Raw genomic sequence first — 27,989 nt, 5'->3', positions numbered from 1 at the left:
ATCGCGGGACCGTGACATTAAAGGACTCGCAAGGCATTACTGGGAACGCGAGCATCGCTGAGGCCCGGGAAGGGTGCGCAGGACGCCGAAAGGTGAATATAACCCGATTTTTTATTTTGAATTCTTTTTTTTTTTTTTTTTTTACAGGGATATGGTACCCACTGCCTGGAGGACAGTTTCCTCTCCTCCAGGCCGTAGGTACCATCCGCACATGAGCCGCTCACTTTGCGCATGGTGGGCATAGCCACATGCGGGAAGTAAGTGGATCTCATGCATTCCTATGGGTGCAGAATCGCGGTGATTCCGCAAAAATAATGAGCGTGCTGCGTTTTTTTCCGCGATGCGACTCCGCTGCGGAAAAAAACGCATCATTAGCACAGCATGTGCGAATGCCATAGGAATGCATGGGGTGAGTTCAGTATGAATTTTTTAAGCGTTTTTGTGCAGAAAATCGCAGAAAAAAGGCTTAAAAACGCAACGAAACAAAAAGTCTGAAAGATAAACAGTACAAAATTAATGAAACCCAATTGCAAGAATGTTTTTAGCACTAAATGCATGAACGTAAAGACAAGCTATCATCGGAAAACAATCTATTGTGTAAATCAGGTTGTGTTCTATTTATATATTTTTCATTTAGAAATTTTTTTTTTTTTTACATATCACAATCTGTATTAATAATAATAGTAAAATATAAACTGATGCAATATTCACACTGGCCAAAAAAGGCTTTTTTAGACCATTATCATGCTGTTTCAGGAAACACCACATGCACATAGCCAGATCCTGACCCTATTTTTTGTATTGAATATCTGATGAGCCTGTGTAAATGTCATCATGAAGGGAGGGAGAGCAGGGTTAGCTGTGACATCACTTATTGCAGTTGGTGGATCCTGTCTTATCTATTATTGTAATATTGCCTCTAAGGCCTTATTCACATATCTGTGTTTAAACACTTACGTAAAAAAATTGTACCGGTGTAAGTGTTTTAAGTCGGTGTGTCTGGTTTTACCATCGGTGTGTGATCCGCGTGTCTGGTTTTCTCATCGGTGTGTGATCCGCGTGTCTGGTTTTCTCATCGGTGTGTGATCCGCGTGTCTGGTTTTCTCATCGGTGTGTGATCCGCGTGTCTGGTTTTCTCATCGGTGTGTGATCCGCGTGTCTGGTTTTCCCATCGGTGTGTGATCCGCGTGTCTGGTTTTCCCATCGGTGTGTGATCCGCGTGTCTGGTTTTCCCATCGGTGTGTGATCCGCGTGTCTGGTTTTCCCATCGGTGTGTGATCCGCGTGTCTGGTTTTCCCATCGGTGTGTGATCCGCGTGTCTGGTTTTCCCATCGGTGTGTGATCCGCGTGTCTGGTTTTCCCATCGGTGTGTGATCCGCGTGTCTGGTTTTCCCATCGGTGTGTGATCCGCGTGTCTGGTTTTCCCATCGGTGTGTGATCCGCGTGTCTGGTTTTCCCATCGGTGTGTGATCCGCGTGTCTGGTTTTCCCATCGGTGTGTGATCCGCGTGTCTGGTTTTCCCATCGGTGTGTGATCCGCGTGTCTGGTTTTCCCATTGGTGTGTCAACAGCATTTGTTACATATGAATAAATACATACATGTCACACATCCTCCTATCCTCTGCAATGATAAATATGTACACCACATGGGGTGGCACATGACATCTGTGTGCTGTACATGTTTTTCATGGACCCACAGACTTATTTTTGGCCCTTTTCATTGGTGGTACCGGAAAAAAACACATTTCCGTGAAAAAACCTGCAAATGTGAATCGCACTATAGATTATACTGGGTACGTGTTATGTCCATGAAAATCCGGGCTACAACATGGACATTCAATAGGACGTGTGAATGAGGCTTAGTAGTAAGGAGCTTGGCTGACAGCTTTCTGAAAGGACAGGAAGTATCAGTCTAAAAAAGTATGTGAAGCCAGTGTGAGAATGGCAAGATTAGGATTTTTTTAGGATCATAAATTGTTTTTTTAATACATGCAACACAGAAAAACCTGACAAACAATAGGTAATGTTCTGATGATCACTTCCCTTTAAGGAAATGAGTACACCTCTACAGATTTGTTAGAAAACCTTTAGTTTTCCTGTCAGCGTCCACATTTTCTGTGGGACACCATACTACAAAATCCTCCCACAAATGTGGGCCATTGATTGCAAACAAGATGTTCCTCTGCCCACCCATAACCCCATAGCTAATCAGCACACTCAGCAGCCCTTTCTGTATGGCCAGCTTTACTCCGCGGAGCACCAGTCCCGTACCTTCCGGCCACCTGACCGCCCGCCATAGTGTGTCCACTTGTTGAGCGGTCGCCTTTTCTCTTGAGGTATTAACAACTAAGGACAGCAGTTTATCAAGTCTGATTAAGTCCTCTTCAGGCATCCTGTATTCTTCAGGGGCGGACTCGTTCAGTTCTTTCATTTTACCTATTTGCAATGAAAGGTCATTAACCAACACACGGTAACGATCTACTTAACATTCAATATGCAATCACAGCAACCGAGAGGTTAATACTGACAAGAACGCTCCTGTATACAGTGAAGTGTGAGCACTACCGGAGGGAGGATGGCCGAACCCCTTCCCACCAATCCTGGTTTATACACAGTGGAAACAATCTGCACATCCCTATAGGACCATTTACCATAGAAACAAATGATCACTGGTCTCGTCTAAAAGGGATTGCTCCAACTTTGCAAGAGAGTATCACCCATCTTACTGCTGCTATTGTTCAGTACACAATGAGAAGAGCTGTAGAGCGTAGACATGGCAATCCGTGCATTCACTGTGAGACTGTCAGACATGTCTGCGATCTGTTCAATACACAATGAGTGGAGCTGTAGAGCGTAGACATGGCAATCCGTGCATTCACTGTGAGACTGTCAGACATGTCTGCGATCTGTTCAATACACAATGAGTGGAGCTGTAGAGCGTAGACATGGCAATCCGTGCATTCACTGTGAGACTGTCAGACATGTCTGCGATCTGTTCAATATACAATGAGTGGAGCTGTAGAGCGTAGACATGGCAATCCGTGCATTCACTGTGAGACTGTCAGACATGTCTGCGATCTGTTCAATACACAATGAGTGGAGCTGTAGAGTCCGGGCATGGCAATCCGTCCATTCACTGTGAGACTGTCAGACATGTCTGCGATCTGTTCAATACACAATGAGTGGAGCTGTAGAGTCCGGACATGGCAATCCGTCCATTCACTGTGAGACTGTCAGACATGTCTGCGATCTGTTCAATACACAATGAGTGGAGCTGTAGAGTCCGGGCATGGCAATCCGTCCATTCACTGTGAGACTGTCAGACATGTCTGCGATCTGTTCAATACACAATGAGTGGAGCTGTAGAGCGTGGACATGGCAATCTGTCCATTCACTGTGAGACTGTCAGACATGTCTGCGATCTGTTCAATACACAATGAGTGGAGCTGTAGACTCCGGGCATGGCAATCCGTGCATGCACCGTGAGACTGTCAGACATGTCTGCGATCTGTTCAATACACAATGAGTGGAGCTGTAGAGCGTGGACATGGCAATCCGTCCATTCACTGTGAGACTGTCAGACATGTCTGCGATCTGTTCAATACACAATGAGTGGAGCTGTAGAGTCCGGGCATGGCAATCCGTGCATGCACCGTGAGACTGTCAGACATATCTGCGTTCTGTTCAATACACAATGAGTGGAGCTGTAGAGCGTGGACATGGCAATCCGTGCATTCACTGTGAGACTGTCAGACATGTCTGCGATCTGTTCAATACACAATGAGTGGAGCTGTAGAGTCCGGGCATGGCAATCCGTGCATGCACCGTGAGACTGTCAGACATGTCTGCGATCTGTTCAATACACAATGAGTGGAGCTGTAGTGCGTGGACATGGCAATCCGTCCATTCACTGTGAGACTGTCAGACAATGAGTGGAGCTGTAGAGGCAGGTGATCCCCTGCTGTCCTGTCTGTATACTCTCTTTTGCTTCCTCCCCCTTTCCCAGGAGCTGTGATATGATCAGACCATGTCCCTGTAGGATGAGACACAGCCATTACACAGTACACAGCAGGGGCACATGTATAAGATTCTCCCAGCACAGGAACATTTTATTTAGACACATCCAATTGTGGAACTTTTTATTATTCCAAGATTCGTTCATTAAAATGTGCTTTGTTCGGGGGAAAACCCCTAGAAGGGTTGCTAAGGGAAACTATATGCTGACAAGCTAGTAACACTGCAGTGAGACTAGGGACTTTTATATAGCAGCTCTCTCTAAGAATAGGTTTCTACGTTTGGATTTTGTGAAACAGTTTCTGAAGTCAAAACCAGAAATGGATCATAAAAGGCAGATAGATACGAGTAAAGAAAAGCCCACACCTTCTGCTTCTCTGGAATAAATGTCTGTCTCTCGGCTTCAAGAATGGCATACAGAACCTGAACGTGCGAACGCACCCTTATGGTGTAATCATTAACTGCAGCCATGTTTTCTGATTCTTTAGAGTAAGCTTTTCCGATATGAGGCCTTGTCATCATTTTGTCAGCGTGTGGAAAACCACTTTAGAAATTTGTGGCTGCAAGGAAGCACTGTGTGTTACTCCGGGACCTGGGGAACCTCTTAGAAGTCGATAGGATCTTCAGGGAACACAACCTACTATGCCTGTGTGAGTGGAGCCTTAAACATTAGTCATCTGCTTTCCGAAAACATACTAAACCTTATGCCAACACAAAAATGTGAAATAGGGTATTACTGACTCACCCAAAATTTGTGTGGGATTTGCTTGATCAAACGTGAGAGGTTCTTTCCTAGGAAAGTAAGTATTTGGAATTTGTGTGGCCGCAGATCTGTAGGCATTCCTCCCTGAAAGAAAAGGTAATCCTTATTAGTGATGAGCGAGTCTACTCGTTGCTCAGGTTTTCCCGAGCATGCTCGGGTGATCTCCGAGTATTTGGATGTGCTCGGAGATTTAGTTTCTGTCGCCGTAGCTGCATGATTTGCGGCTGCTAGCCAGCCTGAATGTGGGGGTTGCCTGTGTGTTAGGAAATCCCCACATGTATGCAGGCTGTCAAGTAGCCGCAAATCATGCAGCTGCGGAGACAGAAACTAAATCTCCAAGCACATCCAAATACTCGGAGATCACCCGAGCATGCTCAGGAAAACCCAAGCAATGAGTATTCTCGTACTTCATTCTGTAAGCATCTTTTGGGACATACCATAGACAGAAATGGCAGCTACATTAGCCATGTCTTCATGCTTTGGGTAGCGTTAGAAACTCTTTGCAGGATAGGTGATATCTCGTTGATCAGTGGGGGTCCGATGCAGGAACTAGTATAGATCGGCAGAATAGGACTATTTTATCTGTTTGGAATGGAGCTGCGGTGCAAGTGGTCAACCGCTGCTCCGTTCATTCACTATGGGGTTGCCGAGTGCTGCGCTTGGTCTGGTGTCTGATCTGCCACATCATTTTGTAGCAGGGATAAGTCTGCCGATCGGTGCAGTTCCCAGCAGTAGGACACCCATCAATCAGCGATGGTCACAATACAACACTTTTCCTAATAATTACCTGTAAATGGATCTCCTGCCCCCGCAGCAGAATGGCTTGACGATGAGCCAGGCATGTATCGATTGCCACCTGTAGATGAAAATGTCACAAACAGGCATCAGTACACCAGAGGAGAAAACTGGACAAGAGTTGGCATAGCAGGGAAGACCGCTTTAGGTCTCATCACAAGATGGCATTTTGTATCCTTAATGAGCCCCGTAACCAGCCTCTACCATTACTGGTACAGAAGACATGTTCCTACACTGGACAAATCCCATCTCTAAATGCCATGGGTGTTAAAGAATGACTGGGATTTTCTAGCACCAAGAGATATTCCCAGTCCTCACTATCATGACAACAGACTCAAGGCGCAGTAAACTCACATTCAGTAAAAAGAAAACTACAACAAAGTGAAACATAACAAGGCAGAAAGCCGCTACCTGAGAGCCAACCGGAGATTAACCTGCAGCAACCTTTCACAATGTGAACTAAATTGGTTTCTTTGAAGCTGGAGAAGCTTTGATATATAGTTGCTGCCTGATCACCAGTTTCTTGCAATTTCCTATTCCCAAGAGACCTAATCAGACTCCTGTCTACTGTCCTCCTTCTTCAAAAGGATTCAGAGCCCTCCTGGGAAATGACAGCTGATAAGAAGCCTCATGCCTTAGGAGTGCAGTATATGGAAGGTACAATGTCACTTGCTTACTGTGCGGCCACTGATCATCTTAATATCGAAGCCTATTCTTTGTACTGATTTATTGGGCTCTGACCTCAGGAGAGAATGATATTCCCAGTCATTTTTTTCCTAACACTGCACCCACTCCTGGCAACCAAGTTGTTGCAGGAAACTGCAGCACAACCTCATTGAAATGAGCAGGTGGCAGGCGAAAATGATAAAGGTGATTAAAGGGGTGTTGTCAAGTTCTTAAATTGCTTTGATTCGCTAGACAGTATGAAAATAAGCAAATTTGCAATTGACTTGCTTTTGCTATCTGCTGTCATTCTCCTGCAATGACAGCTTTTATAATTTACAGATTCCACGGAGCCCGGCCTCTGATGCCTGGCCGAGAGTACACTGTAGTTACGGTACAAGAGAGGGGGTTAACTCCTAACATCCCAGTCAGCTACCTCCAGCTCAATGATTTCCATACACCAGTTAGTTGCCCACTTTCCGCATATTCTGAAGAGATGCATTTATAAATCACTAGGTTTCACAGCAGTTTTCCTAATCACAGTTCTCTGCTCTCCCTGTGCAGAGCTGTTTGCTTGTTCACATGTCCTGTTATCTCTATGTGTTAATGCTCCAAGACAAACCACTGATCGCTGAATGTGTTAGGCTGCGTTCAAATGTTGCGTTTTTTTCACGTTTTCGCGGCAGTTTTAAACAGGCGATTTTGCCGCGAAAAATAAGCATCCCATGCAATCCTATGGGATTCCGCAATGCTGTGCTAATGCTGCGTTTTTTCCCGTGGCGGAATCGCTTCACGGTAAAAAACGCAGCATGCTCATTAATTTAGCGGAATCGCGGCGATCCCGCACCCATAGGAATGCATTGTTCTGCTTACTTTCCGCATGTGGCTGTGCACACCATGCGAAAAGTAAGCAGAACATTTGCGGATGGTACCCACGGTCCGGAGGAGAGGAGACTGTCCTCCGGGCTGTGGGTACCATATCCCTGTAAAAAATAGAATTTTAAAATAAAAAATATTGTTATTCTTACCTTCCGGCGTCCCGTGTAGCCTTCCTACCTCTCGCCACGCTCTCGGCATCTTCCGGTCCCAGTAATCCTTTGCGAGAATGACCGCGATGACGTAGTGGTCTCGCGGTAGTGCGACGTCTCGCGGTCATTCGCACAAAGGATTACTGGGACCGGAAGATGCCGGGAGCATGGAGAGAGGCGGGAAGGATGCGTGGGACGCCGGAAGGTGAGAATAACAATATTTTTAATTTTTTTTATTATTTTTTAAATCCTATCTTTTACTACTGATGCCGCATAGGCAGCCTCAATAGTAAAAAGTTGGTCACACTCGTCAAACACTGTGTTTGACGAGTGTGACCAACCTGTCAATCAGTTCTCCAAGCGATGCTCCAGATCGCTTGGAAAACGCTAGCATTCTGCAAGCTAATTACGCTTGCAAATCGCTAGTTTTTCCACGGGAAAATCGCGGGAATTTAAAATGCGATTTTTCCCGAGGAATGGAATTCCGGAATTCTCGCTGTAACTTCCGCAAGAGTTCCCCTACGTGTGAACGTAGCCTTACCGCAGAACTGGTGCTGAGCTTTATAGTTCTACTGGTGCTACAGTTCTATTCACCAGAGCTGTCACTCAAGGAAGAGAGCCCGCCCTGCTAGAGACAAGGAAGTAAGGAAACGAAAGACAATACATTGTTCTGAGCTGCTCAAGAGACAACTTGAGAATACCCCTTCAAATCAGAACCATGAGTCCCTTTATGTTCACGATAGTTAAATCTTAGACCCACAAGTTGTAAAAGGATAACATATTCTAGAGATACGCCATCATTTTGAGATAATACCCCTTCAGTTCCTTTAAAAAAGTATCTGTCACCTCCTATTTTATTACCTCTGCTCCCTTGAGAATGCAGTTTTTCATGTTTTGATTTTTTTTTTTAAATTTGCCATATGTTTTCAGAGATGTGCTTCTTTTTTATTTAGGTTTTTATGGTCTTACTCTTTACCTCACAGGGTAATAATGTAGAGCAGTGAGTAGAGGAACAGCCGGGGAAACCGGGAGCACATATTGCAGAGGATGTTTCCAAGATGGCATCTTTCTCTTCCAGCGCTATCCATGTTGCTTCTCCAGTAAATCTGCCAGACAACAGTGCACGTATGCAGCTATACACTGATCTGGGGGATGCTGTGGACGAGAGTCTTTACAGGTAGAACCAACTTGATGTATTTGCAGCACATTCTCTCTATAATACCAATCTGGCCTCCATGAAGATACATATGGGCAGTCTCAAAGAGGACACTTCCCTGATAAAACGAGACTTAAAAAGAGTGAATGAGAGAATGAAAGAGGCTGAAGATATAGTGAGTAGACTTGAAGACCAGACTCCTATCATCCAAGATGAGCAGAATATTATGCTCCTAAACAAGGCAGAGGATATGGAAAACAGACTCGGAAGGAATAATATACGACTGCTTGGGATTTCAGAAAGATCGGAGGGAAGAGATGCGGTGGTCTTTTTTAAAAATTGGTTAGTAGAGGGCTTTGGAGAGAACACTCTTTCACCTCTGCCATAGAAAGGGCCCACTGCGCCCACTACCTCCTGGGGCATCACCTCTCTCTGTGCTGATTAAGCTGCTGCTTTTTTAGGATCGGGACACTATCTTATTTAAAGCCAGAGATCACCCCAATCTTATTAATGAGGTGAGAAAAATATCCTTATTTCCAAGAGGTTCAGAAAAAGAGAGCACACTTTATGGATATAAAGAAACGCCTGCGTGCTTTAGACGTCTCCAATGCAATGCTGTATTCTCCTTGGCTGTGAGTAGCGGCTCTTGGCAAAGTTCATATATTCGGCTCCCCCAAAGAAGCTTTTCAGTGGATGGACTCCATCGAAGGGCAGTTACAACATGACGGGCGGTGATCCATGATATATTGCATGATGTCAGAAGTGGTTATAGGTATATTTTTGAGAAAAATGTAAATTTCTCTTTTATTCTATAAAATACTGACAACATGTCTTTGAATTTCCGAGCACTAAATTTTGTATTTATTTTCAGAAAATGAGAAATGGTCAAAATAACAAAAAATGCAGTGCTTGCAGACCTCAAACAATGCTAAGAAAACAAGTTCATAATCATTTAGAAACAACAATACTAATGTTTTATCTCAGGAAGAGTTCAGAAATCAATATTCTGTAGAATAACCATGATTTTTAATCACAGCTTTCATGCGTCTTGGCATGCTTTCCACCAGTCTTTCACACTACTTTTGGGTGACCTTATGCCACTCCTGGTACAAAAATGTAAGCAGTTCTTCTTTGTTTGATGGCTTGTGACTATCCATCTTCCTCTTGATCACATTCCAGAGGTTTTCAATGGGGTTCAAGTCTGGAGATTGGGCTGGCCATAACAGGGATTTGATGTGGTGGTCCTTCATTCACACATTGATTGACCTAGCTGTGTGGCATGGCGCATTGTACTGCTGGAAAAACCAGTTGGGGAACATTGCCTGAGCAGAAGGAATCAACTGTTTTTCCAGGATAACCTTGTATGCGACTTGATTCATACGTCCTTCGCAAAAATTAACCTGCTCAATTCCAGCCTTGCTAAAGCATCCCCAGATCATCACCGATCCTCCACCAAATTTCACAGTGAGTGCAAGACACTGTGGCTTGTACGCTTCTCCAGGTCTCCGTCTAACCATTAGACGACCAGGTGTTGGGCAAAGATGAAAATTAGACTCATCAGAGAAGATTACCTTACTCCAGTCCTCTAAGGCCAATCCTTATGGTCTTTGGCAAACTTCAGCCTGGCTCTCCTATGCTTCTCATTGATGAAAGGCTTTTTGCTAGCATTACATGACTTGAGCCCTGCCTCTAGGAGAATGTTATGAACTGTTCTTACCATGCACTTCACCCTAGCTGCCATGTGCCATTCCTTTTGTAGGTCAATTGATGTCATCCTGCAGTTGCTGAGTGACATTCAAATAAAATGACGGTCATCCCGGTCAGTGGAGAGTCGTTTTTGCCCTCTGCCGGTCTGTAGCTTTGTTGTCCGCAATGTCTGCTGCTTGATCTTGTTGTAATGGACTGCCATCTTAGAAATTTTAAGAATGGAGGCAACATGACGCTCACTGTATCCCTCTGCTAGTAAAGCCAGAATTGAGCCCTTCTTTTCCTCACTCAATACTTTTCTTTTCAACTCCTTTAGCATGGTTAAAAGTTATTTTTTCATTCTTATTACTTTTGGGATATTACTAGCACTTGTTTTGCCATCCAGCTTGTCCTATTGCAAGAGGATTGTGAACACCACAGCAGGGGTTTTTTTTATACTTCCCTTCATTAAATAAGATTTGGTTCAGGTGATCACCTAATCAGAAGCACATTAAGTAGAATGAGGTGTACTCTGCTTGGAATTCAACTGACACTGGAATGGAATGGCTGTCAGACATGTAGAGAAGCTGATTTTTATAAAACTGTTCAGTGGTCTCTTAAGTCTTGCCAGAGCTGTATATGTTGTGTGCTCCATCTATAAGGTAACTATAATATTGTTTGCCTTCTATATTCCTCCCCATATTCTGGGGAAATACTTAAAAAAAACTTAATTTATTGCCATCTGCTACCTGGCCCCTGTTCTCATTATTGGTGATGATAGTAATTATTTCCACCTTTCTGGGGTAAATTTCATACAGGTAAAAATTGCTGATCTAGTTTTTCCTACCTCAAATGGCATATAATGATATATGGCCAGTAGGAAACCCTAAAGTTAAGACATATTCTCGTTATTCCTCATCTCACCACACGTTGTCTAGGATAGACCTAGCGGTTAGATCTGAATCTATGGTACCTGTAATTGCTGGTGTAGAATATTTGACGAGGAGGATTTCAGATCATTCCCCCATTAGAGTTCAGATGAATCTAGGAGCAGCAACAAAGTGGGGGTCCTTTGGTGACTCAACCCCTTCTGGCTTCAATTAATACAGGGGGAAAATCTTCTAAATGGTCTACAAGAGTATTTTGATATCAATACAGGTTCAACTTCCATAGACAATTAAGGCATTTATTAGAGGAATACCACTTAAGGAGATTTGCAAATTTAAAACTAAATCTAAAGTAATAAATAAGCTACAGGAAGAAGTAGATGATTCAGAACACCTATTCCTTAGCAATCCATCCAAAAGAACAAAGCGAAATTGGGAAGAGGCCCAGGAATTCTATACAGATCATTTATTAACCCTATCACGAAATTTGACGTACCGCGGGTCACCGATGGGTTGGCAGGACAACCAGAGGTCTCCTGGAAGCCTCTATGGTTGTCACTGCTGGCTTGCTGTGAGTACCGTCTGGTGGTTGCCGCTCATAGCAAGTGAGGTATTCTGATACATACAGGTGAGCTGATCATCTCCTGTATGTAGCAGAGCCGATCGGTTTATGGCAGCTTCTAGTCTCCGATGGAGACTATTGAAGCATGCCAAAAGTTAAAAAAAAAAAAAAAAAAAAAGTTTTTAAAAATAAAAAAAATATAAGTTTAAATCACCCCCCTTTCGCCCCATTCAAAATAATAAAAAAAAAACAAAAAAAAACAACATACACATTTCGTATCGCTGCGTTCAGAATCAGAAGAGGATTAACAGAAAACAAAGAAATATTAAAGGTTTTTTTATGACTATTACTCTGTTATACTCCTCTAGATCTCCAAATAATGAATCCGAAATGGGGGAATTTCTCTCCAAAGTTCAACTGCCTAAACTATCAAAATAGCAGTTGAGATTCTTGATAAGACCCTATGTCTGGAGGAATTGGTATGTGTGCTGCAGTCATTCCCTAATGAGAAGGGTCCAGGGTTGGGATGGCCTCTCGGGAAAATTCTACAAACGTTATAGAAAACTGCTGCTGCCTCAGCTATTGAAGGTATCTCAGGAGGCGTTTTCTACAGGCGATCTTTCACTATCAATGATGGAAGCAGTTGTAGTTATCCTTAAACAGGGAAGGGACCCTCATGTCCCTGACTCTTACAGACCCATATCTTTACTCCCGGTAGATCTAAAACTATTTATTAAGGTCTTGGCAATCAGACTCGCTAATGTCAGCACTGAAATCATCCATAGACCAGTCGGGTTTCATGCCAGATAAATCCACGGCTATTAATTTGAGAAGGCTTTTCTTAAATAGGCAACTGAGTTCTAAAGATTTCATTTCACGGGCGGTTCTTTCTTTGGATGCTGCCAAAGCATTAGACGAGGTCGAATGGAATTTTCTGTAGATGGTTCTCGATAGGCTCATATCCGATCCTAACTTTCTCGTGTTTATCAAATTGTTATGTAATGAACTGCTAGAATAAAGGCCCCGTCACACTAAGCGACTTACCAGTGATCCCGACACCGATATCAAGGTGTCAGGATCACTAGTAAGTCGCTATGTGATCGCTGGTGAGCTGTCACACAGACAGCTTCACCAGCGATCAGCACAGCGATGCCGAGCGCCCGGCATCTCTTGCCATCGCTGTAAAAAATAGAATCAAAATAAAAAATACAGTTATTCCCGTTCAGCCATCCTGCCTCTCTCCACGCTCCGGTCCCAGTGATCCTTTGCACGAATGACCGCGAGATGTCACGGTCTTGAGGGATAACAAAGTCTCGCGGTCATTCGTGCAAAGGATCACTGGGACCAGAGCGTGGAGAGAGGCCGGAAGACTGCGCGGGACATCGAAAGGTGAGAATAACTATATTTTTTTATTATGTTTTACACATGATCGCTGGTCTCCCACCTGTCACACACAGCGATGCGTGCTGGCCAGCGGGAGACCAGCGACCAAAGAAATGTCCAGAGGTTTCTTCCAGCGATCAGCGATACCGGCAGGGGGGCCGCTCGCTGATCGCTGTCACACATAGCGATCTCGCTGGTGAGATCGCTGTTACGTCACAAAAGTTGTGACTCAGCAGCGATCTCGCTACCGAGATCGCTTAGTGAGACGGGGCCTTAAGAGTTAATGGAAGTTTGTCTGGGGAGGAGCACATGTAGAGGTTGCACTCTGCATCCCCCTCCTTTTTTGGCATTGCCATAGAACCCCTGGCGTGTCTTACATGTGCTTTCCCAGAGGTAAAAGGATTTAGATGTGGTAAGGTCGAAGAACGCATATCTCTGTATGTGGATGATATGCTCTTGTTTCTTTGGGATTCTCCCTCTTCACTTAAACCAGTAATGGCTATTTTGGGAGAATTTGGAAAATGGGACTTCTCAGAAACGGAGACAAATCAGTTCTTATGCCTTAAATCCGATATCGGATTCACAGTTGATGGATTCTACCAACATTGAAGTGATAAAAGAATTAGAATACCTGGGCGTTAGTACTACATAACCCTTAACCTCACTCCACTTCTAGACAGGTTTATAAATAAGATAAATGTGTAGGGTCGTTTGCCCATCTCAATTGAGGGAAATGGTAACTGGGTAAAAATGGCATTAATGCCCCAATTTTTATATATATTGCACAATTCCCCGGTCTGGATACCAACATATTTTACAAAAAGCTCACAGATTATTACTGCTAAAAAAGCAACAACCCAGAATAAAGTTGGAGCATCTTCAAAGGGACAAAACAGACAGGGGGCCTAGGTATTCCCAGTGCTTGGATTTCTTATCTAGCTGGTAAAATCCAACAGTTGAAAAGATGGGATCAGGGAAATGACCAGGTGAAACATGGATTTTTGTGAGTACTCACCGTAAAATCCTTTTCTCCGAGACGCTCATTGGGGGACACAGGTACTGTGGGGTGTATGCTACTGCCATCTGGAGGCTGACACTAGGCAAACAACACAAGGTTAGCTCCTCCCCCGCCGTATACACCCTCGCCCTACATGCGGGCGGAAACCAGTTTAGTGCAAAAGCAGTAGGAGAACAATAACAATCAGCCTTAATGCAGTAAACAATATGTCTGGCAAGGGACCACCCTGACATTCATAAAAAAAATGCACATTAATTAAATAAACACGAGCCAAACAGCTAAAAGGGTGGGTGCTGTGTCCCCCAATGAGCGTCTCGGAGAAAAGGATTTTACGGTGAGTACTCACAAAAATCCATGTTTCGCCTTCGTCTCTTTGGGGGACACAGGTACTGTGGGACGTCCTAAAGCGGTCCCTGGGTGGGAGATTGACTCACCGATCCAAGCTACATGCACCTCGTGTCTAAAGGTGCGACACCGCTGCTTGGAGAATCCTTCTACCCAGGCTCGTTGCTGCTTTGCATACCTGCTCCGCTGAAGCCTGATGTCTAAGCGCCCAAGAGGTGCCCACTGCCCGAGTAGAGTGCGCTTTGATCCCCGATGGAACCGGCGCACCTCTGATACGATAAGCCTCCTGAATAGTTGAACGGACCCATCTGGCTATGGTCGATTTCGAGGCAGCAATTCCCTTCCTTCGCCCGTCAGGGAGCACGAACAGCGTGTCCGTCTGACGAAAGGGTGCCGTCCACGACACGTACCTCCTGAGTGCCCTCACCAGGTCTAATGTGTGAAGAGCTTTTTCCACCCGATGTACTGGCGCTGGACAAAATGAAGGCAAGACAATGTCCTCATTGATGTGGAACGAGGACACGACCTTCGGCAGAAAGGAGGAGCAGGTCTAAGGACCACCTTATCCTAGAAAAAAACAAGAAAAGGTGCCCGGCAAGACAGAGCCGCCAGCTCCAAGACTCGCCTAACAGAAGTAATAGCTACCAAAAATACCACCTTCCAGGAGAGGTACGACAAAGCGATATCCTGAAGCGGCTCAAAAGGAGCTTCCTGCAGGACACCCAGGACCAGGTTAAGATCCCAGGCGTCCATTGGCGCCCTATAGGGCGGTACCAAATGCGAGGCTCCCTGGATGAAAGTCTTCACCTGTTCCTTGGTAGCAATCTTTCGCTGAAAAAGGACGGACAATGCCGATATCTGTCTCCTAAGGGAACTCGGGGCTAGTCCTGAGTCTAGGCCTGACTGGAGAAAGGCCAAGATGTTAGGAATAGAGAATGTCAGAGAAGAAAAACCACGCTCTCAACACCAAGCGAAGAAAACCTTCCAGGTGTGATGGTAGATTCTCGCTGAGGTCGGCTTCCGGGCGCTAACCATTGTAGCGACCAACTCACGGTCAAAACCTGCCTGAGTTAGAATCCAAGATTCAACGGCCATGCCGTTAAACACAGGGCCCTTAAGTTCGGGTGGAAGATCGGCCCCTGGGACAGCAGATCTGGACGCTCTGGCAGTCGCCATAGAACGTCGGTGAGCAGCTGCACCAGATCTGCGTACCATGCCCGGCGGGGCCAGTCTGGTTCCAGCAGAATCGCTGGAACCCCCTATGTTTTGATCTTCCTGACAACCGTCGGAAGCAATGGCAGCGGCGGAAACAAGTATGGACGGCGAAACTGGTTCCATGGTAGAACCAACGCATCTACCGCGAACGCTCGCGGATCTTGTGACCGTGCAACGAACGCGGGCACCTTGGCGTTCACTCTGGATGCCATTAGATCTACATCCGGAGTTCCCCACCGTTGGCAAACTTGCTGGAAGACCTCGGGGTGCAAGGCCCATTCCCCAGCCACGACCTCCTGACGGCTGAGAAAATCTGCCGTCCAATTTTCTACGCCTGGGATGTGGACTGCTGATATTGCTGACTGATTCCTCTCGGCCCAGAAAACCGGATTACTTACCGGTAATACTCTTTTGTAGAGTCCACGACAGCACCCACTGAGAGAGGGGATCCGCCCCCGGAACAGGAAACCTACAGAGAGATAAATGGGGCGGTCCCCCTCGCTCCCTCAGTTTGTGTTACCGAGAACAACGGAGGAACCGCCATACATGTTTTAGTCAAACTGTTTGGGCGATTCATCTATCTTACCCCTATGCAGTTTTAAGCTTACTAAGTTTAATCACATATCTAATTTAAATCATAATCTCCACCACCAAGGAGACCCATGTGTGAAAAAATTCTTACGGGAGGGAAGTGAGCGGGTGCTGTCGTGGACTCTACAAAAGAGTATTACCGGTAAGTAATCCGGTTTTTCCTCTTCGCCACGACAGCACCCACTGAGAGATTTTCAGAGATAATCACTTGGGCGGGCACACCGTGTTAAGGACTGATCTACCAAAAGTTAGATCCTCGGTAGAGGACAAATCTAGTCTATAGTGACTATAAAAGTAGATGGAGAAGACCAGGTTGCAGCCTTACATATTTGTTCAATTGGGACGTTCGCCCTCTCGGCCCAGGAGGATGATATGGCTCTAGTAGAGTGCGCCTTAATCCCCAGTGGAGGGTCTTCTCCTTTTGTCAGATACGCCATTGTGATCGCATCTCTAATCCATCTGGATATCGTGCCTGATGTAACTGCAGACCCTTTCCTGCTGCCCTGGAATGAGACAAAAAGAGACCTACTCTGCCTCCAGGGACTGGTCCTATCAAGGTAGGCTAGCACAGCTCTTTTCACATCTAAGGTGTGATATTTCTCCTCGTCCTGTGTTGACGGGTTCTCATAGAATGAAGGTAGGCATATCTCTTGAGACCTATGAAATTTAGTTGCCCGTTTGGGCAGATAGGACGGGTCCGTCTTTAAAATGAGACTGTCTCGTGTTGTTAACAGGAACGGTGGGTCTACTGACAGAGCATGAAGATCACTCACTCTCCTGGCCGATACTAAGGCCACCAGCATAGCCGTTTTCAATGAGAGGCACTTTACTGATGCTGAGCTTATGGGCTCAAATGGTGCCTGAGTGAAGGCATCCAAAACTAAAGTAAGGTTCCACGCTGGAAGTCGAGGCACATGCACCGGTTCTGCTCGTTGACAGGCCGAGATAAACCAAGTCACCCATCTATTTGCTGCCACGTTATAGTTAAACAGGGCTCCTAGGGCTGACACGTGGACCTTAAGAGTGCTTACTGAGAGTCTAAGTTCTCGGCCTCTTTGTAGAAACTCTAGAATGGCCGTAATGGGTACTTCACCAGCTAGTTTTGTTGGGTGAAAGGCCAGGAACTTCCTCCACACCTTAGCATAAATTTTTGTCGTGGACTCCTTCCTGCTTTGCAGCAGGGTATTGATTAGGTTCTTTGAGAAACCCTTCTGCCTCAGTAGCTCCCTTTCAAATTCCAGGCCGCTAGGTGCAGGGCTTTGGCCTGTGGATGGTAGCAGGGTCCCTGCGAGAGAAGATTCTGGTGCAGCGGCAGGATCCACGGGTCGGTTACCGACATGGCTCTCAGCCATGAAAACCACGGTCTTTTTGGCCAAAACGGGGCTATCAAGATGACCCTCGCCCTCTCCTGTCTTATTTTCCTGACTACTGTTGGTAGTAGCACCATCGGAGGAAAGGCATAGGCTAGTTGGAATGCCCAGGGTGTTTGGAGGGCATCTAGAATATCTGGGTTGTCCGACCTGTAGAGAGAAGCAAACCTTTTTACGCGCCTGTTGGCTCTGGTTGCGAATAGGTCTATCTCCGGTCTGCCCATTCTGACGCTATCATTTCGAACACGTCTCTGCTGAGGACCCACTCTCCCTGGTATAGGGCCTGGCGACTGAGATAGTCTGCTCGGGAGTTGTCCACTCCTCTTATATGGAGCGCTGACAAGGAGAGAAGATGGACCTCGGCCATCTCCAGAATCTTTCCCGCAATAGACATCAGTGGCATTGACCGCGTGCCTCCTTGCCGGTTTACATAGGCCACTGCGGTGGTATTGTCTGTCTGGATCTTTACGTGGGCGCCTCTTAACTGCGGGAGGAAGTGAGATATCGCATAAAAAATCGCTGTTAGCTCCTTTACATTAGAGGAGGCCTCTATTTCATTCTCCCGCCACCAGCCTTGTACCATGTGCTCCTCTAGGTGGGCTCCCCAACCTAAGGGGCTGGCATCCGTGGTGAGTATCTTGGAGGGAGTCACCCACCACTGTACTCCCTTCGATAGATTGGAAGGAATTAACCACCATTTTAGGGATTCAACCACCTCGGGCGATAGGGACATCTTCCCTTCCAGCCGCCCCTGCAGTCTATCTATCTCCTGCAGAATAGCCCACTGTAGTTCTCTAGAGTGGAACTGAGCCCATTGCACCGCTGGAATGCATGATATCAGTGACCCCAGCAAGGACATGCCCTGTCTCAATGATATTACGGGTCTTCCTGTAGCATTCTGTACCTTGTCGATTATGGCCATTACTTTGGCGTTTGGCAGAAAGCACTCCTCAGTTACGGAGTCTACTTGCAGGCCCAAAAACCTTTGACAGGTCACTGGCTCTAGTCTGGATTTCTCCCAGTTAATTAGCCAACCCAGTGTTTGTAGGGATGAGATAATCCTAGCTATTCTTGCTTCACACTGTGAAACAGAATTCCCTACTATGAGTAGGTCGTCTAAGTAAGGGACAACTAGGGTGTCATTCAGCCTTACATATGACATTACTTCCAGCATTAATTTGGTAAATACCCGAGGAGCCATGGATAGCCCAAATGGCATTGCCGCAAACTGGAAATGCTGAATCCGACCTCTGAACCAGACTGCTACCCGCAGGAACCTTTGGTGCCCTCGATATATGGGGAGATGGTAGTAGGCGTCCTTTAGGTCCAAGACCGCCATATAACACCTGGGAAACAAAAGCTTTATTGCAGACTTAATCGACTCCATTTTAAACGACCTCAGTCTTAGGAAGGTATTAAGTTTCTTTAAATTTATTATAGTCCTGTAAGAGCCATCTGGTTTTGGGACTAAGAATAGAGGAGAATAAAAGCCCATCCCTGTTTCGTCGTCTGGGACCTCCACTAGAACCTGTTTAGTTAGCAGTACCGCAATCTCCATCTCCAGTGCTTCCTGCTGAGATCGGGACTTCATAGAAGTCAATAAGAAGGAGTTCGGTGGATACCGAACGAATTCTAATTTTAGGCCTGATGATACAATACTTAGGGCCCACGGGTTTGATGTCACCTTCATCCTTTGGCGGCTGAATCTTAATAGCCTGCCACCTACCGGTATAACGGTTTTATCGGGATCTGTCTCCTCTGAAGGGACGTTTCCCGAATAGGTTGCCTCTTTGCTTGGGGTCCTTATTTCCCCAGCGATCCTGGGGTCTAAAGTCTTTCTTTTTACCGAACGGTGGCTTCCTGTAGGCCCTCCTGTTGAACGGAACATACGGGTTAGGGAACCCCTTTTTCCTCTCCCCCGCTTTTGTCAAAATTTCATCCAGTTCTGTACCAAACAGGTACTTACCCTGGCAGGGTATAGCACACAATCTAGTTTTTGTTTGTGTGTCTCCTTTCCACCCCTTCAACCATAAGGCCCGCCTGCCTGCATTGGTCAGTCCCGCGGCTCTAGCCGACAACCGGAGAGAATCCGCGGAGGAGTCGGAGAGGAAGGCCGTTGCTCCCTTAATGAGGGGCATAGAGGAAAGAAGCCTACTCCTAGCTACTCCATTTTTAATATTGTCCTCCAAGTCGTTCAGCCACACCAACATAGATCTTGCCGTACATGTGGCTGCTATTGCGGGCTTAAAGGCTGCCGTACAAGCTTCCCAAGATCTTTTGAGGAATGTATCAGTCTTACGATCCGAAGAATCAGCCAAAGTTCCCGAATCCTCCACCGGCAAGGAGGATCTACGGGAGGTAGAGGCCACTGCCGCATCCACCTTGGGGGCTCTCGACCAGGCTGTTAACTCCTCATCGTCAAAGGGATACTTACGCTTTGACGTTAAGGGGAGGAAGGTCCTTTGGCCTTGTTTCTCCCATTCCCTCTTAACAAGGTCCTTTATAGCTGGGACCACTGGGAATGCTCGGACCTTTTTACGAGAAATACCCGCAAACATAATGTCCTGAGGGGTCTTGGGGTCCTTACTCTCCGGCAACCCCATGGTATTTCGGACAGACTTCACAAGATTACTGACACTGTCCGTGGGGAAACACGTCTGATCCTCGTCCTCTGAGGAAAGGTATTCCTGGGACTTATCGGAATCTAGTTCTCCGGTATCTGACGGCGACCTTGATGCCAGCGAGACTCCTCCTTTAGATGAACGTATTTCTCTCACGGAGGAGTGACCCCCTAGACTACTGGAACCGCCTAAGGCCCGTAGTTCCTCTCTTATCATTGCCCGGATATCCTCCTTCTTTCGTGAGGATTCCTCCTGCAAGGCCTCCTCAACACATGATTAGCATAATCTCTTTGGGTGGCCATCCGGGAGGGGCTGCGAACATAAGGCACACTCTCTATGTTTCGCCTTCTCTGTTCTTTTATCCTAAAGGGGGTATGGACCAGAAAGAGAAGGCTATCAATTATCTAACCTGACCAAAAAACACTCACCCGTGAATTTCGTCAGCAACTACCGGCTGCGGTGTCCGGGACCCAGGCTGAGGCGAGGCATGGGATGACTTCTTTTCCTTACGTTTCTTCTCTAACGGCTCATCTTGCTTGGAAGGCCCAATGGATTCCTTCCTAGAGCTGCCACTTCTTCTGGTGCTATTGGTTCTCCTCGTAGCACTACTCTGTCTACTGCCAAGTGGGGATACCACTAGCTGACCTAATGGGAGCGAAGCTGAGTCATCTAAGGACGACATGACTGCGCACTAGCGCTGTGTCTGTGGCTTCCTTTTAAAGCCTTTGCCATAGCTGCTCCTCCTTCTCTTTTTTTTTTTGTCCACCATTTTTTTTTTTTTTTTTTCGCCCTACTGCGCATGCGCGGGCGTTGTCCCGCGGTCTCTGCCTTCAGCCTGATCCCGGAAGTCCTCCTCCACTTCCGGGTTGCCTCTCCTGGAGCGCTGGGTCACCGCAAATAGTAATGCGTCCGGCGACACCGCGCGTCTGCACCCCCTCTCCACGCATGGGGTCCTTCTCCTGCCAGGTATGACTCCCAGCAGCGCCGCTCAGCACACACCGCACAAGCCCTTCTGCCACACTGGGAGGGGGGGGGGGCGCCGGTCTCAGTACGTCCGATGGCGTTTGTAATGCGTCCACCCCCTCGGGGGGGGGGGGAGGGGGGTATAGCCATAACCCCAGTGAGCTTTGGTACCACTTTCGCCTCCAGCCTCACCTGCATTACACCAGCTCTGGGGGGGGGGAATACACCTCTCCGCCCGACGCTACCTCCGGTCCTGGGGCCCCTGCTGCTCATATTTTGCGCGCAGGCGGTTACCAGACCAGGCATCCTCTTCTGCGGGTTCCTTTCCAGGAACAGGAAACCAAACTGAGGGAGCGAGGGGGACCGCCCCATTTATCTCTCTGTAGGTTTCCTGTTCCGGGGGCGGATCCCCTCTCTCAGTGGGTGCTGTCGTGGCGAAGAGGAAAAAACACGTGTTCTATCTCGCGCATGGCTGCCCTGCTGCGCGTGCCCCCTTGATGATTTACATAAGCCACCACTGTGCCGTTGTCTGACTGTATCCGAATGGGCCGTCCTGCTAGGAGGTGCTGAAAATGCTGGAGCGCCTGCCAGATCGCTCGTATTTCCAACAAGTTGATCGGGAGGCAAGCCTCCTGTTGCGACCACTGGCCCTGAGCTGTGTGGTGGTGAAAAATTGCTCCCCAACCGAGGAGACTGGCGTCGGTTGTGACCACTAGCCAGTGCTCTGGGGGAAACGGTTTCCTCCGAAGAAGGGAGGATCTGGACATCCACCACTCCAGCGATTGTCTGACCTGAGAGGATAGCCGACACCGCTGATCGAGGGTGAACGGGTTCTTGTCCCAAGCTGACAAGAGGGCGTGCTGTAGTGGGCGAAGATGAAACTGGGCAAACGGAATCGCTTCTATTGCTGCCACCATCTTCCCTAGAATCCTCATCCCAAAGAGAATGGTATGCGGGACTGGCTGCTGGAGCTTCTGGGCCCCTTGCCGGAGCGCTAGGGCTTTGTCTTGAGGGAGAATTACCAACCCTCGGGAGGTGTCGAAGATCATTCCTAGAAAAACAATCCTCCGGGCTGGGACCAGAGATGATTTTTTCCTGTTGACCAACCAACCTAAGCGGGAGAGAGTATCCAGCGTAATGCTGACATTCTCCTCGCATGCCTGAAATGAGGGACCCTTCACCAAGAGGTCGTCTAAGTAAGGAAAGACGACTATGCCCCGAGATTGTAAGACGGCCATCACGACTGCCATTACCTTTGTGAACACTCTGGGGGCGGTGGCTATCCCGAAAGGCAGTGCTGCAAATTGGAAGTGTTGGCCATTGATGGCAAAACGAAGAAACCTTTGATGCAGAGGAAAAATGGGAACGTGCAGATAGGCATCCTGGATGTCGACCGAGGCTAAGTACTCTCCCCGCTCCATGGCTGATATGACTGAACGGAGAGATTCCATCCTGAAATGTTTGATTCTGATGAGCCTGTTCAGTCGCTTCAGGTCCAAAACCGGCCTGACTGTCCCGTCCTGGGGACCGCGAACAGATTGGAATAAAAACCCTGAGCTTTCTCGTGCTCTGGTACGGGAACAATGACTCCGTTGTATTGGAGTGCATCGATGGCCCCTTCCAGCGCCTTTGCCCGGGACCTTACCTTGGGAAGTCGGGAGAGAAAAAATCGTGTTGGGGGGTACCAGATGAATTCTATTTTGTACCCCGAAGACACCAATTCTGTCACCCATGAGTCGTGTGCTACCTCGGCCCAAACATGACGAAAAAAGAGCAGGCGGCCGCCCACCCTGCTGGTGTCGCCTCCCAGGGGCTCCGAGTCATTTGGCTGCGGGCCTCTGAGTCCTGGCACCTCTCAACCTGGGCTGGCGAGCACGCATCCTTCCCACTGGATTGGGTCTATATGAAACCTGTCGCTCCCTATCCTGGTTGGGGCGAGCTGGACCGGCCAGGCTGGCTGATGCCATCCACCCGGTGTTGCGAAAGGCTCGGAAACGTGCCAGGGCCTGGCGAAAAGGCTGTTTAACCTTTTGCTGCGGGAGGGAGCTGCTTTTTCCTCCTGTAGCATCAGAGATGAGTTGATCCAACTTCTCCCCGAACAGGCGGCCTCCCTGATAGGGCAAGGAAGTCAAGAGGGCTCTCCTAATGGCTACCGCGTTAGCAGCTGCAAATGCTGCACAATTGGCTGCATCCAAAGAAGCATTAATTAAGTAATCTCCCGCCATGGCAATCTGACTTGCGACCTCAGACACCTCCGCAGGCAGGTCTCTATCCTGCAACGCCTTACACAAAGCCTCTGACCATGACATCATGGGTTTGGCTACCCACGTTGCCGGGAGCGAGCTCTGAGCCTGATGCCTCAAAAACTGATTGCGCCAGGCTCTCTATGAGCCGATCAGTGGGGTCCTTAATGGACGAGCCACTAGGCACCGACAGAGACTTCGAGGCCAGTCGTGACACTGGGGGGTCCACTACAGGGGATTCTGCCCATTTCTTACAGAGTTCCGGGGCAAAGGGATATCTTGCCTCTATAGCCTTCTGGCCCGAGAAGCGCCTATCTGGGCGTTTTCTGTGCCGCTGCACTACACTCACTGGCCACTTTATTAGGTACACCTGTCCAACTGTGTGTTAAGACTTAATTTCTAATCAGCCAATCACATGGCGGCAACTCAGTGCATTTAGGCATGTAGACATGGTCAAGACAATCTCCTGCAGTTCAAACCGAGCATCAGTATGGGGAAGAAAGGTGATTTGAGTGCCTTTGAACGTGGCATGATTGTTGGTGCCAGAAGGGCTGGTCTGAGTATTTCAGAAACTGCTGATCTACTGGGATTTTCACGCACAACCATCTCTAGGGTTTACAGAGAATGGTCCGAAAAAGAAAAAAAATCCAGTGAGCGGCAGTTCTGTGGCCGGAAATGCCATGCTGATGCCAGAGGTCAGAGGAGAATGGGCAGACTGGTTCGAGCTGATAGAAAGGCAACAGTGACTCAAATTGCCACCCGTTACAACCAAGGTAGGCAGAAGAGCATCTCTGAACGCACAGTGCGTCGAACTTTGAGGCAGATGGGCTACAGCAGCAGAAGACCACACTGGGTACCACTCCTCTCAGCTAAGAACAGGAAACTGAGGCTACAATTTGCACAAGCTCATCGAAATTGGACAGTAGAAGATTGGAAAAACGTTGCCTGGTCTGATGAGTCTCGATTTCTGCTGCGACATTCGGATGGTAGGGTCAGAATTTGGCGTAAACAACATGAAAGCATGGATCCATCCTGCCTTGTATCAACGGTTCAGGCTGGTGGTGGTGGTGTCATGGTGTGGGGAATTTTTTCTGGGCACTCTTTGGGCCCCTTGGTACCAATTGAGCATCGTTGCAACGCCACAGCCTACCTGAGTATTGTTGCTGACCATGTCCATCCCTTTATGACCACAATGTACCCAACATCTGATGGCTACTTTCAGCAGGATAATGCGCCATGTCATAAAGCTCGAATCATCTCAGATTGGTTTCTTGAACATGACAATGAGTTTACTGTACTCAAATGGCCTCCTCAGTCACCAGATCTCAATCCAATAGAGCATCTTTGGGATGTGGTGGAACGGGAGATTCGCATCAGGGATGTGCAGCCGACAAATCTGCGCCAACTGTGTGATGCCATCATGTCAATATGGTCCAAAATCTCTGAGGAATGCTTCCAGCACCTTGTTGAATCTCTGCCACGAAGAATTGAGGCAGTTCTGAAGGCAAAAGGGGGTCCAACCCGTTACTAGCATGGTGTACCTAATAAAGTGGCCAGTGAGTGTATGTCCTCAAATTCTGGGTGAGTGCCAAATACTCTATGCGGTTGCTTGGCCCGCTTAAAGACTACCTTATGGCTCGAGGCCAAGGAAGCCCCATCCTCGATCCCAAGGGTCTGATTGACAGCTTCAATGAGACTGTCCACTGTCTCCCGACACCCTGGTGTATCTAGATCAAATGGCTCGTTTGAGTCATGATCTGAACTCTGTTCGCTCGCTGGTGAAGGGGAGTGTGATGCTGGACTCCTGGATGCCGAGGCACCGGATCGGTCGGGAGACCTTGTGCGGGTTCGTTTCCTTTGCACCTGTCTGGCATGGGAGCGGCCCCTGCAGGCTAGAGGTTCCTGTGAGGTGGAGGACCCTTCCCAGATAAGCGGGCCACTATCCTTGCCCCCCTTTGGGGCGTGAAGGGACTCGATCGCCTTTGTAAGCGAAGCCATGGACTGTGACAATGACCGAGCCCATTCGGGAAGATTCGGCTCTCTGGACTCAGACGCCAGGGGGGCTCCTGGCCGCGTTCAGAGTCGCAGGCCTCGCACAATTTGCCGCTCTGCGCTCGCGGAAACGCAGCCCTACAAGAAATGCATGCAGCATATAGAAAGGTGTGCGTCTTCCCTTTCCCAGCCATATTGCTGCCAGGCGCTGGTGTATATATAAGAGAAAAGAAAAAACCTCTACTTTTTTTTTTTTAATTTTCCCTCTCTAAAGGAGAGGGAGGGCGGGGGGCGAAGAGCCCCCTCGGTCTCTAGTGGGCCTCCGCATCGAAGCTGCGCTCACCTGTTCTGCGTCCCCCGCACAGTTAGAGTGCACCGCAGCAAACGATCCTCCGTGGGGCAGGCCGACCACTTCTCTAGTCGCGGCCTACCCCGATCTGAAGCCGGGGCCTAAATTTAATCCGGTGCCCGCCCAGCTCCAGGGGGCGGGCCCCCGAAGTGACGCCGCGCGGCCGGGGGCGGAACTATCACCGCGGCCTAGCCTGACCAAAAACCGGGAACTAAATTTAACACTGCCCGCGGCGGTAGCGACGGTGTGATGCAGTGCCAATAGCGACGCCAGCGCTTCCTTTCTTTCTCCGACCCCACTAGTTAAGGAGGGGCAGGGAAAACGTACCCCACTGCCTGCTGCTGCCCAGGAGCCCCGCATCCAGCAGGTGCCGAGACCACCCCACGCCCTGTACCTTCATCCGGATAACTCCACAGGTAGGCAAACCAGGGAGACCGGGGGTGGTGGGGGATCCAGGACGGTGCAGGCACCCAAAACTCCGTCCAGCCAGGCCGAGGAGAGGGACTGTCCGCCGCCTTGCAGCACCTCCGTCTTGCGTTGGTGGAGCAGTGGGGGCAGCTCGGACCGTCTTGTGCCTCTGTATAGCCCATGGCTTCTGTACCTAGGGGTGGACAGGGCTAGGTCCGGCATAATGTCCCACGTCGCGGAAGAGGATACGTGGAGGGACAATCTCACGTGCTCGCCCGTTGATGGTTTGGGGAAATCGGACCCTTTCAATAGGATCCGTTGCCCCTGTCTCATCTTCTTAGAAAAAATAAAGGAAAGAAAAAAACTAAAATAAAAAATTCTGGGTAATTTCCCAGATTTGTCCCACTGTGCGGGAAAGGATACGTGGAGACGATACTCGACACGTGCTCACCCGTTGTTGGTTTGGGGAATTCGGACTCTTTCAATAGGATCCGTTGCCCCTGTCTAATCTTCATGGAACAAAAAAAGTCTGGAGAAAAAAGACCAGACGTGTGTCTCCATAGACACTAAGCAAAAAACTGGTTTCCGCCCGCAGGTAGGGCGAGGGTGTATATGGCGGGGGAGGAGCTAACCTTGTGTTGTTTGCCTAGTGTCAGCCTCCAGATGGCGGTAGCATACACCCCACAGTACCTGTGTCCCCCAATGAGACGAAGGAGAAAAGTGGACAAATCACTTTGTAGAGGTGGAAAGGGGTTGGGAAGCTGGAAAACAACGTACCATTTACCAACATTGTCGATGATATATAACGTGCGGGACAGAGGGACGAGTTTGCTGAATGGTAATGGTTGCGCAATAGTCACGCCCCTCCGGCACAATCTCTGGTTGTTGGGGTTGCTCCGAAGGCGAGGAAAGTAGTATTTCATATTTTGGCCCAAATCCAATCCAGGAATATTGAAGACTTTTGAGCAGTTGCAAAGTGAGTTTAACATACCTCATCACCAGTTATAGATTTCTGCAATTCAGACATTCCTACACAGCTCAGCTTAAGATGAAAGACTTGGCCGTATGACATAACTCTATGGTTGAAAGGGTGTCGCGGGAAGGAATGAGAGAAAATACACAACTCCAAAATATCGACATCCAATCAGTGTGAGGCAAAATTCTAACTGCCCGAGATGGGCTTTACCTAATGTCCACCTCATGCATATGAAGTGGGAATGCATTAATATTGGATCGCTGTGGAATGATGATCTGAGGGGGATCCGGTGGCAATTGGCCAGAATACTGTATATTGCAAGAAAAGCTATTGCTTCTCACTGGATACAACCTACTCCACCATCCACTGATGAATTTATTTATCGAGTAACTGGGTTTATATGTTTAAAAAAAGGAATTTATTAAAAAAAAGAAATGTGATTTACCATTTTGAATCCTACTGTTGGAAAATATTTTCACCTCTCTACACTAACTTTCAATTTCTAGGCTTGTAATAAACAATGTAAATGGATGATTGCTGGACAGCAGACAGCTTTTGCTTACACATTGAATCAGAGGAATCACTCTTGGTTTTATTTGCATATATGGAAAAATATGATATACAGCAGATTCTTTTTAGTCTTCCTATATATCTACAGATCCAAGACTTTTGGAATGGAGGGGGGTTACCATCATTTCTGTTTCTGGATGTGATTTATTTGGGGAGATATTCCCCGTGGTCGTAATTATTTGAAAAATGTTTAATAAAAAAAAATCAAATAAAAAAAAATTTCTGGAACTGTATGGCGGATTAAAAAAAAGAATACTCAGAGGAGCACTGGGAATAAAATAATCAAAAACTGGCCACTTTTCACCATATGACAAGTCATCTTTATAGGGTCTCTGTCACCTCAGAATGACTGTTCAAACCAAGTATAGGCACTTGGTGCTTCATGGTGGGCC

The 27,989-nt window shown here is 47.6% G+C and overlaps 1 protein-coding gene across 2 annotated transcripts in view; it reads right to left on the bottom strand.

Annotated features, from left to right (window-relative positions):
• Positions 1 to 27,989, bottom strand: part of PLAA (phospholipase A2 activating protein) — an 83,300-nt gene that overhangs the window by 3,603 nt on the left and 51,708 nt on the right. For both annotated transcript variants that reach the window (XM_073543679.1, XM_073543680.1), the window contains exons 11-13: positions 5,564 to 5,632; positions 4,759 to 4,860; positions 2,271 to 2,435 (exon numbers count right to left, since the gene is read on the bottom strand). In XM_073543679.1, the coding sequence (XP_073399780.1) occupies positions 2,271 to 2,435; positions 4,759 to 4,860; positions 5,564 to 5,632 (336 nt within the window). The remainder of the gene's footprint in view (positions 1 to 2,270; positions 2,436 to 4,758; positions 4,861 to 5,563; positions 5,633 to 27,989) is intronic.

This window comes from Dendrobates tinctorius, unplaced genomic scaffold (genome assembly GCF_039654945.1).
Source record: "Dendrobates tinctorius isolate UK_male_01 unplaced genomic scaffold, ASM3965494v1 ptg000134l, whole genome shotgun sequence".
Classification (NCBI taxonomy): domain Eukaryota; kingdom Metazoa; phylum Chordata; class Amphibia; order Anura; family Dendrobatidae; genus Dendrobates; species Dendrobates tinctorius.
The sequence above is the reverse complement of the archived record's forward strand: the minus strand, read 5'-3'. Positions and strand labels throughout refer to the sequence as shown.